The 17,605-nt window shown below is 37.4% G+C and overlaps 1 protein-coding gene across 2 annotated transcripts in view; it reads left to right on the top strand.

Moving 5' to 3' along the window:
* CAMSAP2 (calmodulin regulated spectrin associated protein family member 2) overlaps window positions 1-17,605 on the top strand; it is an 88,122-nt gene that overhangs the window by 20,157 nt on the left and 50,360 nt on the right. For both annotated transcript variants that reach the window (XM_026671747.2, XM_087960780.1), the window contains exons 3-4: window positions 15,552-15,713; window positions 17,286-17,369. In XM_026671747.2, the coding sequence (XP_026527532.2) occupies window positions 15,552-15,713; window positions 17,286-17,369 (246 nt within the window). The remainder of the gene's footprint in view (window positions 1-15,551; window positions 15,714-17,285; window positions 17,370-17,605) is intronic.

The following is a 17,605-nucleotide window of genomic DNA, read 5'->3' as shown; positions in this document are numbered from 1 at the left end:
GCTACAGAGTTGAAGAGATGAATTATATAGTTCTTTCCTATTGCCCTAACAGCCTGAATCATTCCAGTTCAAAAATCTTGGTAATTGAAAAGATGGGTGTTTTGCATATTTATTTAAGATTTTTGTCTTGCTTATACAAATTTGGATTCAAATTTAGTAAGAATAGTCAGTGCAATTGAATCAGTGGGACAACTTAGGCACGATTGAATGACTTAAATGAATCTCTTCTAAGTCTGGATCTGATTTCCCATGCTTTTTTATTAAAAGAGTGTAATTTATCTCTCCATATAATCTGTTCATTTATACTTTGATTAAAACATATTGAAATGGCTTTAATATTTTATTTAAATTTTGGGTTGGAAGTTGTTGATATCAAATAACTATTTTAAAGAGGTTATGAGCTGTGATGGCACAGTGGTTAGAACACAATATTGCAGGCTAATTCTGCCGACTGCCAGAAGTTTGATTCTGAGCAACTTAAGGTTGACTTAGTCTTCTTCCGAAGTTGATAAAATGAGGACCCAAAATGCTGGTGGCAATATGATGATTCTGTAAGCTGCTTAGAGAGGGTTGTAAAGCACTCTGAAGTGGTATATAAGTATAAATGCTATTGTTATTGCTATTCAGTTTGAATGTTACAGTTGTATGTAGTTGCATGCAATTGTAGAAATACAAACATAGTGGAAATATTTCAGTGACTTTTTCTGATGCTGTCACTAAGGTATTTGGCAAGTACTTGCCTTAAAATCACCATCTGTTTAGCTGAATGAACAGTGTAGGATTAAAGTCAATATTATAGCAGATACCTAGTATTTTACTCTGTGTCTTGGATGAAGGGGTAGCAGTATTGAGAAGTGTTGATGTTTTTAAACTGATTATTATATAATTCAGTTGATGTAATCTGGATTTTTAGTGACAGAAAGGATGGAACATTGGAGCTTTTAAAATCCAGAATTTAGTCCAAGAATATTTGATATCGATTCTTAGTTTTTCTATCCAGTGTGCAGTTGCAAAAAAAAAAAAAATAAAGTTGGATAGAATTTGGTATATTTTCTGCTTCCGTGGGATAACTGCCTCCAATCAGCTGGCACAGAAGGCAACAAGGGAGCATTGCCAACATTCTTTGCAGTGCTCAACAATTGTGTCCAGCATAAATGTTTGGGAGAATAGCTGAGAACAGTTCATTATGAGTAAGACTATTTTGATGGTGCAGTGGGGAAAGAGACAGAGACCATGGCTTAGAATAATTAAACACCCACCCATCCCAAAAAATATTGAGAATATTATTTCCCTATTCAAAAAAACTAAAATTGGATAAATGAAAAACTTTTACCAAGATCTTTGGTAGGAGTGCAATGAATTATGAACCTAAGCATAAACCCACACAAATGCATCATGGGGAAAATACATGCTTATATAAAATCCAAATGAAGTGACCTGCTCAGGTAATCTGCTTAAATGAAAGATTAGAGAGAAAAGCAACCATATGAAATAAACCTTGGTCCATAAGCTATTGTTAAAGACATCTAAAGCATAAGAAAACAGGCAAAAGGGCAAGAACACTTCATTGTAGATTCTGGAATTGAGAGAAAAGTATCACAGACTTTTTGTCTCTCTTTACCTTGCTATAACTTCCTCTTCTACAGCATTTTGATACATTTTGATTTTAAAAAATGGCATCAATGCCTTTTTTTTATACATGAGCTAAATCAACAGGATAATGCAAAAAAAAAAGAAAATTATAGCAACAATGGCAGAAGGAACCTCCTGATGAAGTTTGGTGGCCAAGGGGTCTACCCATTATAAGGCTTTTCACATTAAAACTATTCAGGTAGTCCTCGGCTTACAACAATTCATTTGATGGCCATTTGACATTAGAACATCACTGAAAAAAAGTGACTTATGACCATTTTTTACGTTTACGAGCATTGCCGCATCCCCATGGTAACCAGATCAAAATTCAGGCACTTGGCAACTGACTCATATCTATGACGATTGCACTGTCCCGGGGTCATATGTACCCCTTTTGCAACCTTCTGACAAGCAAAGTCAATGGGGAAAGCCAGATTCACTTCACAGCCGTGTTACTAACTTAACAACTGCAGTGATTCTCTTAACAACAGTGGCAAGAAAGGTGGTAACATGGGCCAAAAGTCACTCAACAAATGTCTCAACAGAAATTTTGGGCTCAGTTGCAGTTGAGGACTACCTGTGTAGCATAAAATGTTACAAAATGTAACAGAAAAATATAGAGATGTAAAATATCACAACAGATAAATGGCTATCTTACATTTTTATGAATTGTTGAGAAATGTGGCTCTAGCTACCTAATTGAAACATTTTTCTCATGCTATACATTTCATTTTTGCCAATTTAAAAGAAATCTCCAAGAGGAAACCATGGGTTCCCATTTCTTGCTATCTTCCATAAATATAAACAGATATGAACTCCTTAAAAATATTCTCTTCTGAACCAAAGGAGATTTTTCGAGAGGCAACTGGACTTTCTTGTTTTTCTTTGAAGTCTTTTTGCTTGTCATCCAAGAAGCTTCTTCAGCTCTGACTGGATGGTGGGGAATGGAAGGATTTATAAAACCAGCTGTCTGCAAGAAATATAAATCCTTCCATTCTCCAGAATGGTTTTGACAGGATCCATGTATGGGATGTATTCAGCTCTGTTTGGTTATATACTGAATAGAAAAACTGAAGACACACCCCTTCCGGGCCATCATCCCCAGTTCTTCTATTCAGTCTCGGCTGATATAGACGGCTGCTAGATTGCTCCTCTATTTTTCAGAGATAGAGTGGTGTTGGCAGCTTTAAATCTTTTTATTTATTTTTTTGTCTATCCACCCAACAGTCCTTAAGGGTCTAAAAGCACCACGTGGTTTTTTTAAACAGCCCGGGTGCTTACTTCAATTGCCAGAAGGCACAATATTTCTGGGAGGGAAGTTACCACAGCAACCAATCACAGATTCTCAAGCATTGCTCCCAAAGACTTAGATAAGGGGATTTGGGAGCATTGAAGTGTTTTTCTGCCAGCGGGGCAGCCTGCCCATTTTAAGGGAGCCCCCACCATCCAGTCAGAGCTGAAGAAGCTTCTTGGACAAGGGGATAGATGGGGAACTCATTAAATTTGCAGACGACACCAAGCTGGCAGGAATAGCCAATACTCCAGAAGATAGGCTTAAGATACAGAAGGATCTTGACAGACTTGAACATTGGGCGCTATCTAACAAAATGAAATTCAATGGTGAAAAAAGTAAAGTTCTACATTTAGGCAAGAAAAATAAAATGTACAGGTACGGTATATGTGGTACTTGCTCAATGATAGTAACTGTGAGAGGGATCTCGGAAACCTAGTGGACAATCATTTAAATGTGAGCCAGCATTTGTTTGTGCAGCAGATGCCAAAAAAGCCAGCACAGTTCTAGGCTGAATAAACAGAGGGATAGAATCAAGATCACGGGAAGTGTTAATACCACTTTATAATACCTTGGTAAGGCCACACTTGGAGTGTTGCATTCAGTTTTGGTTGCCACAATGTGAAAAAGATATTGAGACTCTAGAAAGAGTACAGAGAAGAGCAACAAAGATGATTAGGGGACTGGATAAAACATATGAAATACGGTTGCAGGAACTGGGTATGTCTAGTTTAATGAAAAGAAGGACCAGGGGAGACATGATAGCAGTGTTCCAATATCTCAGGGGCTGCCACAAAGAAGAGGAAGCCAAGCTGTTCTCCAAAGGACCTGAGGGAAGGACAAGAAGCAATGGGTGGAAACTAATCAAGGAGAGAAGCAACTTAGAACTAAGGAGAAAGTTCCTGACAGTTAGAACAATTAATCAGTGGAACAACTTGCCTCTAGAAGTTGTAGATGCTCCAACACTGGAAATTTTAAAAAATATGTTTGATAACCATTTGTCTGAGGTGGTGTAGGGTTTCCTGCCTGGGCAGGGGGGTTGGTCCAAGGTCCCTTCCAAATCCGTTTTTCTATTCTATTCTAAAAACAAAGTCCAGTTGCCTCTTGAAAAAGCACCTTTGGGAGTGTGTGCTCTGTGATGAAAGCGCCTGCACAATGCCACAATGCTAGCACGCACAAGTAGGGGGTGCACGTATGCACACACACCTGCACTGTCCAGCCACTCATGCGGCCCAGGGGCCAACAACCCACGGCCCGGTAATTGGCCACAGCCCACAAGTTGGGTGCCTCTGAGCTAGAGATTTGCCCTATTCTAGACAGTTAAGAAGCTTGTTAGGATTAAAAGTGTGCATGTAATTTACTGAATATGGTCAGGAGTCTACACAATAATTGGAAGAGTTTTAGAGAGTAGCCTCTGCCCTGTGTGTGTATCCATATATACATATTCACCTCTCTATTTAAGTGGCCCACATTAACACTTTTGTTGAGGGGAAAAAATCCCCAGAACTAATATCCCTAGTTGATAAGTAGATAAACTATTCAATATAAAGTGTATTTGTGTGCACATATGTATTGAAAAATTTAAAAGCTTATAATATTCCTTTTTTGGAGAGTGGATTGCATGAAGTTCGAAGTTAGATTTCTTTGAGATAAATACAAGCAATTCATTTTGATGACAATTGGTGAATTTCTTTCCAAGACTGCTTGGAATTTAATCTTCCTTTGTTCCCGCAGTGTGCTTATCTTAGCAATTGAGGTTAATACTTTGTTTCAAATAGTTCACATCTCTAAGGGCCAACTGATAAATGGAACAGAAACGCTTCTAGCTGCAGGTAGTACATTAGGACATGATACATTTACTGTTGAAAATTGTTATATTCCTCCTTCGGTTCAGATGGGGAATGGGATAAGCAAAAAAAAAAAAAAAAAAAAAGCTGTAGGACTTCTGAAATAGGGAGCAAGTTTATGGTATTAAGAACCAGTCACTCACTATAGTTTTTCCAAATCAGCTGCAATACTAATTTTCAGATTCCAGAGAAGTCTTTTTTATATTAAATTGCTAACCTAATAAAGGGAGGTTTCAGTATGCCAAGGGAATAACACTGTCCCATTCTTGTGAGCTGTTTTTGAATTTTTGCCCTGTTACTCAATTTTCCTTTTTGTCCAGCAGCCAGTTCTTAACTGGCCTGCCATAACCCTGTATTCATTAGATGGGAATGTGAGGTCTAGCTATTCCCCAATCTATTTCAGTCCAGATAATCTTGGGCAAGGCCTGTATTGTAATAAGGATGAAAGGAACTATACATTTTGACATAGCAAGTGTGTTTTTCACCTGTAAACTGTTAATGCTTTTGTTTAAATGTTAAGACTCCACTGATACATCCTACCCCAGTTGACTATTCAAATCTCAGGCAGTTTCAGGGCTATTTGTTTATTTATGACATTTCATAATATTCCACTTAAAATATAAATAAAAAACTAAGTATATGTTGCTTTACTATTTCACCTGAAGCTATTATGAAGAGAATATGTGCTCTGTCTTGTGGCTGCTTGCAGCTATTAAAATACCTTAGGGAAAAAGAAATATTTAAAAAATATTTTAGGGAAAGATAAAATACTTTGTAATAAAAAATATTCAAAATTAACTTGAAAGGAAAGAAATATACTAAACTAGAAGAATTTTCAAATGAATATTACAAAAAGAAGGAAGCATAAATGTGCAATGTTGTCTACAAATGCTATTTCCTTGATATACAGATTTACAAAAATATCCAGTACTTTTTAAATTATTTTTTGAAAAAGTGCTAATAGAATGAATAATCTATGGCACTCTATTAATAATTTAAAATTAAGACAAATAATATAATTTAAAATAAGATTTTAAATTCTAAATAATAGGCCCCAATTGAAAAATATGCACATTTCCCCAGTGAAGGAATACTAAGACATTTGTGAAATCATGACTTGTTGTAATACATTTTTTTATTTTAAAGTTCAATTTCTCCAAAACATCAGAGTAATGGCAGAAGCATGGCAATATGTGAAACAGTATATATATTCACACTATAATGAAGCAGATGTTGGTGATTTTTTTTTCTTGATGAGAGAAAACAATTCTGTGGTTCACATTTCTGGAGATTTGCTCTTGTAATTAAAATGTTATGCTAGTTGTTCATTTGACAGGGTTGAAATGTTACTCTAATGAATTTGTGTTGAGGGGCGGAATAATAGTATAAATATTTTGAGTGCCTTATTCAAATGTCTGCTTATGTGAGAGAGAAAGAGAAAAGGAATAGAGAGCTGAAGGAACTGTTGCATACGTACTGTAGTCCTTGACTTATGATTGTTGGTTTAAAAACAGCCCAGAATCATGTTGGCCATGGAATGAGCACATTTTGGTCCATAAAGCACTTCCAGCCATGCTTGGCAATTTGTTGCCAACTGTTTGGCAGCAATCAGTTGCCAAATGCAACCATGCATTCTCCATTTACAATCTTGTCTGTTGGCTTCCCCAGAAAATCAATGGGGAAGCCGGTAGGGAAAGCCTGCAAGTTTGTTTGTTTGTTTGTATTTATTTATTTATTTATTTATTTATTTATTTATTTATTTATTTATTTATTTGATTTGCCAATTGTTTACAAGATAATAAGTATAAGTGTATACACAGTTGTGAATACATGAAATGGGTACATATAAGAAAAATAAAAGAAGAATAAGAGAAACAATAGGACAGGGACGGTAGGCACGTTGGTGCGCTTATGCACGCCCCCTACAGACCTCTTAGGAAAGGGGTGAGGTCAATAGTAGACAGTCTAAGGTTAAAGTTTTTGGGGTTTGGGGAAGAAACCACAGAGTCAGGTAGAGTATTCCAGACATTGACCACTCTATTGCTGAAGTCGTATTTCCTGCAATCAAGTTTGGTGCGGTTAACTTTGAGTTTGTATCTATTGTGTGCTCTTGTGTTGTTATGGTTGAAGCTGAAGTATTCATTGACAGGTAGGACATTGCAATGTATGATTTTATATACCATGCTTAAATCAGACCGAAGACGGCGTAATTCAAGGTTTTCTAGTTCTAGAATTTCAAGTCTGGTGGCATAAGGTATTCTACAACGAGTAGAGGAGTGGAGAACTCTTCTTGTGAAATATTTCTGGACTTTCTCAATTGTGCTAATATCAGATACGTAATGTGGGTTCCAGACTGATGAGCTGTATTCGAGTATTGGTCTAGCAAATGTTTTGTATGCTCTAGTTAGTAGTGTGATATTACCAGAGAAAAAACCATGTAGGATTAGATTAATAACTCTTAATGCCTTTTTGGCTGTGTAGTTACAGTGGGCTCTAGCACTTAGATCATTAGAGATGAGTATTCCAAGGTCCTTTACAGAGCTTGGGTCATCAGCAAGTTCTTGACTATTCAGCTTGTATTTTATTTTCTGATTTTTTTTGCCAATATGTAAGACAGAGCATTTATTTGTTGAGATTTGAAGTTGCCATTTGTTTGACCATTCTGATACATAGTCAAGATCTTTTTGTAGGGTAGCAGTATTGTCTGTGGTATTGAACAGCTTTACATCATCAGCGAAGAGAACGCAATTGCTCTTAATATGATCACAGAGGTCGTTTATGTAGAGTATGAAGAGAGTTGGTCCTAGAACACTGCCTTGGGGGACACCACTATTGACAGGTACAGAATTTGATAGGACGCTCCCAATTTTGACCACTTGTTGTCTGTTTGCCAGGAATGCTTCTATCCAGTTATGCAGTTGTCCAGAGATACCATAGGATTTTATTTTTAGGAGTAGTTTGTCGTGTACCACTGAATCAAAGGCTTTACAGAAGTCTATGTAGATTGCGTCTATTGCTTTGCCCTGATCGAGTTGTGTCATCCATATGTTTTTGCAGTGTAAGAGTTGCAGATTACAGGATAGTTTTTTTCTGAAACCAAATTGTTTATTGGAGAGTAGGTTGTTTGTCTCTAAATGGAGGATGATGGATTGGTTAATAATTGATTCCATGACTTTACAGGTGACGCAGCATAAGGAGATTGGTCTGTAATTTTCAACTAGGCTGGGGTCTCCCTTTTTGAAGATGGGGATGACTGTGGCTTGTGGCCATAGGTTAGGGAAGGAGCTGGTCCTGAAAGATTTTTCAAAGATTATGCTTAGAGGTTTGGCTATGGCAGTGGATAGCTTTTTTAAGAAGTAGGCACATATTCCATCCGGTCCAATAGATAGAGATGGTTTTAGATTGCATAGTGCTTTTTCAACATTGTCTTCTGTAAAATCGATATGTATTAGATCATTGTGGTTATTTGTGGCACGGCTAGGAAATACTGGGCATGATCCATTGCTGTTTACAAATACTGAGCCGAAGAATGTGTTAAAGATGTTGGCTTTAATGGTGTCGTCATTGCAGTCTTTACCATCAGGTCCTATCAGGGGTGGGATGGACCTTGAGTCTTTTAGTTTGTTGTTTACAAAATTGTAAAAAGTGCAGGTGGAATTGGTGCTTAGAAGGTTTTCCTCTTGTTTAATGTGATAATTGGTGCATTCGGTCTTTATCTGGTGGCATAATTTTTTTTACCGGCTTTTGAAATTGGCAACGTGACCAGATATGTTTTTCCGCCAGAGTGATCTCTTTTTGGATTGAAGTTTCCTTATTGTTATGGGTAATCTGCTTTTTTGTTTTGTTTTGGGAGTTGTTGTTGGTACATATAGTTTGATGACTCTTTTGACTTCAAGTAAAAATATGTTGTAATGGTCTTCAACAGTATTGCATCCAGTGAATAGAGATTGCCAATCAAGGGATGAGAGATCGTTGTCTATAAGATCATAGTTGTCTTTTTTGAAGTTATAATTGGGGATTACATCATTGTGGTGATTTTTGTGTGGGCGTATGTTGAGACAAAAGTCAATCATATTGTGGTCACTGCTGGAAAAGGGTTCTTTAGTTTGTATTCTGTAAATTAAATTCAAACTATTGCAGAAGATGAGATCGAGGCAGTTGTTTAGTCTAGTGTTGTTGGTTACTAGTTGTTCCAGTCCCAGATTTGTAATAGCATTGTAGAAGGTTGCGTGTATGGTTTCAGTTGTACATTCATTTAGGGTCCAGTCAATATGAGGTAGATTGAAATCACCAAGAAAGATAAAAGGGTATGGGCAGGATGCTGCCCATGTTAGTAATGTATTTAGCTTGTTTACATGTTCGATGTCATAATCAGGTGCTCTGTAACATAGTAAGAATTGAATTGTGATATTTAAGGATAGTTCACAGATGATGGTCTCAGGAAGAGCAAGCTCCTGGGTAACTTGGATATTTTTTAGATGTAAGGACTTTTTATAGAAGATAGCAACACCACCTCCTCTACGAATTTCACGATCTGATCGGTAAACATGATAGTCTCTTACTGTGGTAATGGAGTCAGGGAGAGATGCATTGAGCCATGTTTCACAGACAAATATAATGTCGAATTTAGCCATATTTAGTAGGAGGAAAAATTCAGGTATTTTATTCATGAGGCTTCTTGCATTGAGTAGTTTGCATTTAAGGCCAGCAGTAGTTGGAATTGAGGTAGTTAGGGGCGTGCATGCCTAGTCTTGGGTGATGGTGGATCGGTTGAGGTAGGGTTGTGGTTGAGGGTTAAAGCTGAGTTGCAGGTTGTGTGACTTACTTTTGATACAGTCAGCATGGTAGTCAATGTACAGGTCCTTCTCTCCATTGTCTAGACGTTTTTTGAGTTCAGTGCGGAGTACACGGGAGCGGGCACGTTGCTGTATGGTTAGGTCAGGCGACAACGGAGGTTCTTATGGTTGGTGTTGGTTTTGGCGAGTGAATTTATAGTGTAAATGAATTTACGTTTGCTTGATTCATTTTTGCAAATGACTCTGCACAAGCGTGGGGCCACAGAGCCGTCTCTGTTTTTGAGCTCTCGGCCAATGCGGGAAATGTCAAGTATTTCATCAGCGGAGATGGTTGATGCTTGATAATCACTGATGATGTTTCGGACAGTTGTGATGTCATCATTATCATTGATGTCCTCTAGACCAAATAAGTTCTTGCTGCTTGCTGCAAAGCTGAAATTCCCTCCTTGCAGGCAATCCCTTGATAGTTAGTTCCACATGGAGTTGAGATTTCCCCCACCCTGTTGTGGCAGGCAGCCCTTTGAGAGCAAAAAGGCTGCCTGCTTGATGGGAATTCCTCCGGTTGGCTGAACAAACGGAGTTCAGATCCTGAACATCTGAGCTCTTATTCCTGCAGCCCTTCAGAGGGATTCCCCCTTTGCAAATTGAGAGAGTTGAACCCAAAAGTCAACTCTTCCATTCTGTCCACTTAACAACCTGAGAAGATTACACAGTGATCCCAACTGGGATTGCAATCATTGAGTGAAGCAGTCATGTGGGCATCTTGTTTGATAATCATTTCACTTAGTTCTGTCCCAGTTGTAGTAATCAGTCAAGGACTAGAAAAGCAACAAAGATGATAAAAGGTCTGGAGGCTAAACCATAGGATGAACAGTTGAGGGAACTAGGTATGTTGAGGGAACTAGGTATGTTAAGGGATCGAGGTATGTCTAGCCTATTGAAGAGAAGGATTTGGGGGTGACTTGATTACTGTCTTCCAGTACTTGAGGGGCTGTCACAGAGAAGACAGGATTGACTTATTCTTCAAAACACCCAAGGGCAAAACAAGAAGTAATAGGTGAAAGCTTGTTAAAGAGAGATTCAACCTAGAAGTAAGGAGAAATTTTCTGACAGTGAGAACAATTAATCAATGGAATAACTTGCCTCCCAAAGTTCTGGATGCTCACTGGATGTTTTCAAAAATAGAGCGTTCAGTAACTAGACAACCATTTGACTGGCATGGTGTAAGACTCCTGCATTGTTCAGAGGGTTGGACCAGAAGAACTCAGAGGTTCTTTTCAGCCTTTTGATTCTATGTTCTATGTATAGCCTACAGCTATTCAAAACAACACTCTGCCTGCATGCTAAGTTAGTGTTAATTAATAAAGTCTAGAACTTATAATTGCAGTTATACACCTGCATAGTGATATATCTATGTAGTGTTTACTGGTGGAACTCATAGGTTTTGTCCTATGGCATGAGATTTGTATTGATTCTATGGAGGAAGTCCACAGAATCAAGGAAGGATGGAGGAAGCCCACTGAAAACTGTTCCTTGACTTCAGAAGAAGTCTGGACTCTAACATCTAATCTTTTCAAAGGATATTTTATAAATAGGAACTTAAATCAAACAAGACCAAAATGAACACAAGAAATAGACATTAATGATATGTAAGGTAAAGGTTCCCCTAGCACATATGTGCTAATTATTTCTGGCTCTAGGGGGCAATGCTCAACTCCGTTACAAAGCCGAAGAGCCAGTGCTGTCCGAAGACATCTCCGTGGTTATGTGGCCGGCATGACTAAACGCCGAAGGCACACCAAGCGCTGTTAGCTTCCCACCAAAGTGGTCCCTATTTTTCTACTTGCATTTGTACATGCTTTTGAACTGCTAGGTTGGCAGAAGCTGGGACAAGTAATGGGAGATCACTGTTACGCGGTGCTAGGGATTAGAACTGCCGAACTGCTGACCTTTCTGATTGACAAGCTCAGCGTCTTAGCCACTGAGCCACCACGTCCCCATAATGATATGTAGGTAATGAGAAATCCCTTGATCAAAACAGATTGCTTTCTCGTGGATCCTCATTTCATGTATTTAATGCAATTGTACATGTGGAACTTCATTTTATCATCATGTTCCTTACCAATCTATTTTTAGGGAGAAGTAGTAAGAAACAAGCTTGAGTAAAAAGCTGCCTAGCGCAGTTACTATTTTTTTAATCCCTTCAATCGATGAATAAAACCAAATATGTTGTCCTCAGTCATATAAACAGTATTTGTTATAAACTTAAAAGATTTCTAAATGCCTAAATAACCAATAAGGCCATATTTATTGATTATACTCTTATTATTGTAGCTGGCATTTAAAATACTGATTTTAAGTAAATTTAATATTAAGTTTTGTCAGTGAAACTTGTCTTGTAGACTCAGGTGGGGTCAGGGTTTATTTAACAAAATGAGCTTAGAATTTCTATGTCTGAAGCCGTGTGCCAGTTTGTATACCTCTTTCTCCCACTAAATTCAGAGGGAATTATTTCTAAGAGACAAACATCGCACTGTACTTTAAGGGAATGAATCAGGGTATCCAGAATGTTTTAATATTTTGTCATTTGATGAATTGAACTAAAAATAAATAAAAAGTTCATAAAATTATAAACTTTAACTTAAAAATTGGTCACAAATATTTTGATGCAAGTAATCCTTGACATGACTTTTGCTCATAAAATTTCTGTTGCTAAGTGAGACAGTTGTTTTGTAAGTTTTGCTCCATTTTATGGCCTTTCTAGCCACAGTTGTTAAGTGAATCTGGCTTCCCCATTGACTTTGCTCATCAGAAGTTCGCAAAAGGTGATCACACAACCCCGGGACATCACAACCATCATAAATATGAGTTGCTAAGCATCTGAATTTTGATCACATGACCATGGGGATGCTACAACTATTGTAAGTAAGAAAAATGGTCATAAGTCACTTTTTTCAGGGCCATGTAACTTTGAACAGTCACTAAATGCACTGTTGTAAGTCAAGGACTACTTGTATTTACTACCTGTGGTCCGTAATAATTGTGAAGTGTTCTTACTCCAAAAATGAGAGAAAGAGCTACACTAGTTAGGTTAGAAAAATCCAGATGACCCCTAGAATGCAATTTTGTACCCATTATTCAGATTTTTGCAACCCATATACTTAATGACAAATGGTCATCAGAAAGCCCTAAGCTATTTATGGAGTTAAAGATTAAAATCATTTTCTTAAATAGACTTAAGAATTAAGCTGGCAAGCAATTTAGATCTGGGTCATAAACTATAATTTTGCAGACATGACCTTTGCAATTACCCAAAAATTCAACGTCAGTGTAAGATACAACCAGATAACTTTCTGGATACTGCAAGTCCATATCTTTTAAGTTATGGAGGTGTGTGTGTGTGTGTGTGTGTTAAATTTTTATACCATTTTTTGTGTGCTTCTAGATTGGAATGCAGATAATATCATCTCAAATAAAAAAGCACAAAACAATTGGTGGCTTTTAATAGTGACATTTAATTCTTATCCTTTCAGCAAAAAATCCACTCTCCTTTTAATAAAACTGTCCCTTAATTATATTAAGTAAAGTTAGTATTAGTCACTGGTTAAATTGTTCAGGAAAATTCATGCTGCAACAAAAAGTAAATAATCACTATAGTTTCCTTTGACATTACAAAAACTGTGGTTACTATGAGTAATGTTGGCTTAGTTTCCATGGAGATAGCTTTCCAAGGTGAAAGGAAGACTGTGACTTTTGAATAATTACCTCAGACATTCCTTTCGCATATGTTAGACCTGGGCACCTACGAACTGTTTTTTTTCTAATCTTCTTGGGATTCTACAAATAGCTGTGAAGTGTACAAATGTTTCTGCTTTTGAATTGCACAGTAGGACGTGTCTGTGGCAGCTTTGCATAAAACACAGGAAGGGGCAACTGTGCATTTTCTGACTTGGGTATGACTAATGTGACATTGGGCACTTGAGCATGCTAATTCCATTTCTTTATCCATGTCATGCTGCAAATACGTTTTGATACACACACAGAATGAGCAAGTGGAAAAAGAAAAGAGAAGAAATAAATATTACATTTCAGTATCAATTTCGCAGATTTTCAAAGAATACAAGGCGGGGGGGAAACCTTACTTTTATAGCAAATAGTAAGTGACCATTTGGATGACCATAAAAGAGTAAAGCCGTATACCAGGGGTGTCAAACTCCATTTCATTGAGGGCCACATCAGGGTTGTGTTCGACCTCAAGGGGCTGGGGTGGGCATGCTAGGGTGGCCAGATCAACATCATTTGTGTTGGGGGCACCTGTGGTCTGAGCACTCTGCCAGCGAAAACAGGCTCCCGAGCTCTGCTTTCAGCTGCGACAGCCTTCTGCTAGAGAAAATGGAGCTCGGGAGGGCCACCTGCGGGCCAGTCCTTCATTTTTTCCAGGCTGGTCCCGCAGGCCAGATCTAAGCACCCCATGGGCTGGATCCGGCCTGCATGCCTTGAGTTTGACATCCCTGCTGTATACTAACCTTGAGTTTTCTCTTATAATAACAAACTAGAATTTGCAATATAATTTCACTAGCCATAGCGTCTCACAATATCTTTCTATTGCTTTCTAGCTGTCTAATGGTAGAGTGGAAAAAGACTAACTTTATTAGACCATGCTTTATTTTTCTTTTTTTTTCCTGGAGAAAAGAAAAAAAGAAATTGCTAAGTTTCATCTGATATTGCCATATCTCCAGGTGGAATTTGTTGTGTATGAAAGCAGATTTCTACCCCATGGAAATACTTCCATCAATTCATCCCTTGTTAACTTTCTGACCTGAAGCTCATGGTAGATACATGTGAGCAAATATTAGAATTCCAGCAGAAGAATTAGAAGGGCAATAAAAGTAACATCTTCTCATTGTTTAAGTTTGCTTTGCTTGGGCATTGTTTTTTAAATGGCTTGTCTCTTTTTTTTTTTTTTTTACTTGATGCATTTATAATTGCCAAGATCCAAGCCTGTTGTTACAAATTAAAGGAAATACACAAATCACTTGAATCTCAAAGACTTCTGCTCTGTAAACTCAGTATTTCCATAGAATGAGGAAGGTGTTTTTTACCAATATTTATTTATCTCTTCCCTTTTCAACCACTAGAAGTCTTCAGCATTGTTCTAAAATATGAATGTTCTGTGCAAGGATTAACATGGATGGTGATAGGAAAAATGAGTGCACTGACTTTCAGGTTTTTTTTCTGTGTGCAATTCAGTATGCTGGTCATCATCTTGAAAGCTCTTCATGGCATGGGACCAGATTAGTTCTGGGCCCATTTCTCCCTGAGAGTATCTGTCCATTCTGCCATATTGGATTGAAAGGGTACGTTCCAAGGTCCTTCTCTGAAATACTGCCATCTAGTGGGGGTCTTCTTTTTTTGTGGCACCCTCTGCCCTTTTTTGGAGAACTCTTCCCTGAGATTTAGCAAGCCCCCACTTTCTCAGTTTTGGGGAAGTGCTGGAGGAGGATGTAGTTGGAACCTGAAGATGGTGTTGTTCGTTGAATTTTAAAAATAAGGATTGTAGTGTCAGGTTTTTGTTTTCATTGTGTTTAGTTTTGCTGCTGGTATGAGCTACTGAGAGTTGGGTCATTTAAGATTAATATGCATCTTTTAGATAACTAAGTAAATAATTCTAAGATTATAAAATGGATAACTGGACATAGGAGGACTTAAGTTTTAAAATTTCTATTATATATTCAAGGATAGAGGGCTACCCAATACAGAACCTTTGTTTCTGGAAGTAAACATCTGTACAATATTAAATCATGAAAAAAATTTCAGAATAAGTTGCTTATTCTGTTACAATGTTTAATTCCCATTTGATTCAATGTTTTGTAAAACTTATTTATTTTGTACTTCAGTTGTCTGATTCCTTTTGAAAATAAATTATTCTGGCTTCTTCTATGTTGGTATTCCACCTGTTAGTGAAAAACATTATTATCTTTGCAGAGTGCTCATTTGGCTATGATTGACACCTTAATGATGGCATATACAGTAGAAATGATCAGTGTGGAAAAAGTTATTGCATGCATACAGCAGTATTCCTCCTTCTTCCAAGCTACAGACCTGCCCTATGACATAGAAGATGCGGTCATGTTTTGGATAAATAAGGTAAGCATTTCATTTAACCATCACAGTGTTTTTTAAAGGAAGGAAATAAATGATGCACTTACTTGACTGTTATTTGACTGCTTTCAGTCTCCTTTCAATTTCTAACTCAACAAAAATAATGCCAACTAATGTATGCCTCAAGCTCAGTTTGCCAGATTTCTAAATACTATACTCTTGGACAGTCAGCTTTGATATTTCTTTGCAATATTTTAATGCTAACCTATAGCTTTAAACCAAAATTCAAAGCTGTATAAAGGGGGAAAGAAAGAGTTTGCACAAATATTACTGCTCATTTTCCTGATTTGGAAAATTATTCATTTCAACCATTGTGATACTAACAAAATAAAGTTGTTAATAATCTATTGGATATATTCACAAACTACTTAGCTAGGGTAGTTCCTGATTTTTCCCCAGGAACAAATTATGACCATAATTTCTTAAAACAAGCCTTAATGCGATCCTATAGTTTGAACACAGAAGTAATAGGTATGTTTGGCAGTCATAATGCACAATTGTTCTCAGGTTGCTGAGGTGTTGACGCAACTCAATAATGGTACCAATAATGGAGAATATTTGTAGCTCAGGGTTGAAATGAGGGTCCCTTGGTGCTCTCTGAGCTTAGTCCTAGCATTGATGATGTTGCCTAGTTTGGGTAATGAAACATCTGCAAGAAAACAACCAAACTCAGCACCAAGGACCCCTCAACTCAATAATGCTTTCACTGTTAGAATTGGGAAGACACTGTTGGATATCATCTAGCAATCCCATCCTGCAGCTCTGAAGAGTGCTATGCTAGCTGTGCTAAATGATGTTAAAACCTAGCATGTTGTACAAATAAATAAAAATAGCCTACCTAGCCTGCTTTCATTCTTTTTTCCATCTGTTGTCAACTTGTTAGCAGATCCTAAATAAATTCAACTGTTGTGCAGGTTCTGGTTTTGTTACAGTCAAATTGACACTGTGCTAAAGTACATGTTACTCTTTTTTTTCCCTACCAAATCCTTAAGATGGCATAAACAGCTAGCATGGAAATAAATTATTAAATAGGTGTCTATTGATTTCATGAATCAGTGCATTAGTGAGCCAAATTCCATGCATAGGAAAACAGTGCATATATATTGCACGTTTTACTGTGGTGCAAAGACAATACTAAAAAGACTCTATCTTCAGCCTTGGGGGGACACATGTGTTGGACTTCATCTGCCTTAATCAATAACACAGCTGATGGAAATGCCAGCTAAGAATGAAAGGAGTAGAAGTCTTAACAATTATTAGATAGGGAAAAGTCTGTCTTAGAGTGTCTATGCAGTTTCAGTGTCACTTCTAAGTATTGCTAAGCTCCAGCACTTTAAGGGTTTAAAGATTAAACCCATTTGGCCTCTTAAGATTCAGTTGTACACTGGGAGAAGAACAAGAAAAGAAGAGGGACTTGTATTGTAAACAATTTTTAAAGCTTTGGCTGCACTGTTTCAAAATTGCCCACAGTAGAATAATTATACTAAGTAGACTATTATTTGTATCTCAGCAAGAAAGCAAAATTTATTTAAAGTCTAATTTCCTTTGCCCTTTTAGGCAAATGAACATTTAAAGGATATAATGGAACAGGAGCAGAGGCTGAAAGAGCAACATGGGGCAGAAACGCCAGGAGGTCAAAAGGTATGTGTGCAAAATGCACTAGTTCACAATAATTGCAACTAATGTGGGATTTTCTCTTTTTAAAATATGTTCTAATAGATTATTAGTCAGTTTGATGTAGTGGTTAAGGTGCTGATCTAGAAACCAGGAGACTGTGAGTTCTTGTTCACCTTAGACATGAAAGCTGGTGAGGTGACCTTGGGGCCAATCATTCTGTCTCTCAGCCCAACCCACCTTACAAAATTTTTGTGGAGAAA

This window comes from Notechis scutatus, chromosome 3 (genome assembly GCF_049901735.1).
Source record: "Notechis scutatus isolate UNSWTSFEM ecotype Mainland chromosome 3, rNotScu1.2, whole genome shotgun sequence".
In the NCBI taxonomy this organism is placed as follows: Eukaryota; Metazoa; Chordata; class Lepidosauria; order Squamata; family Elapidae; genus Notechis; species Notechis scutatus.
This window is presented reverse-complemented; position numbering and strand designations above follow the sequence as displayed.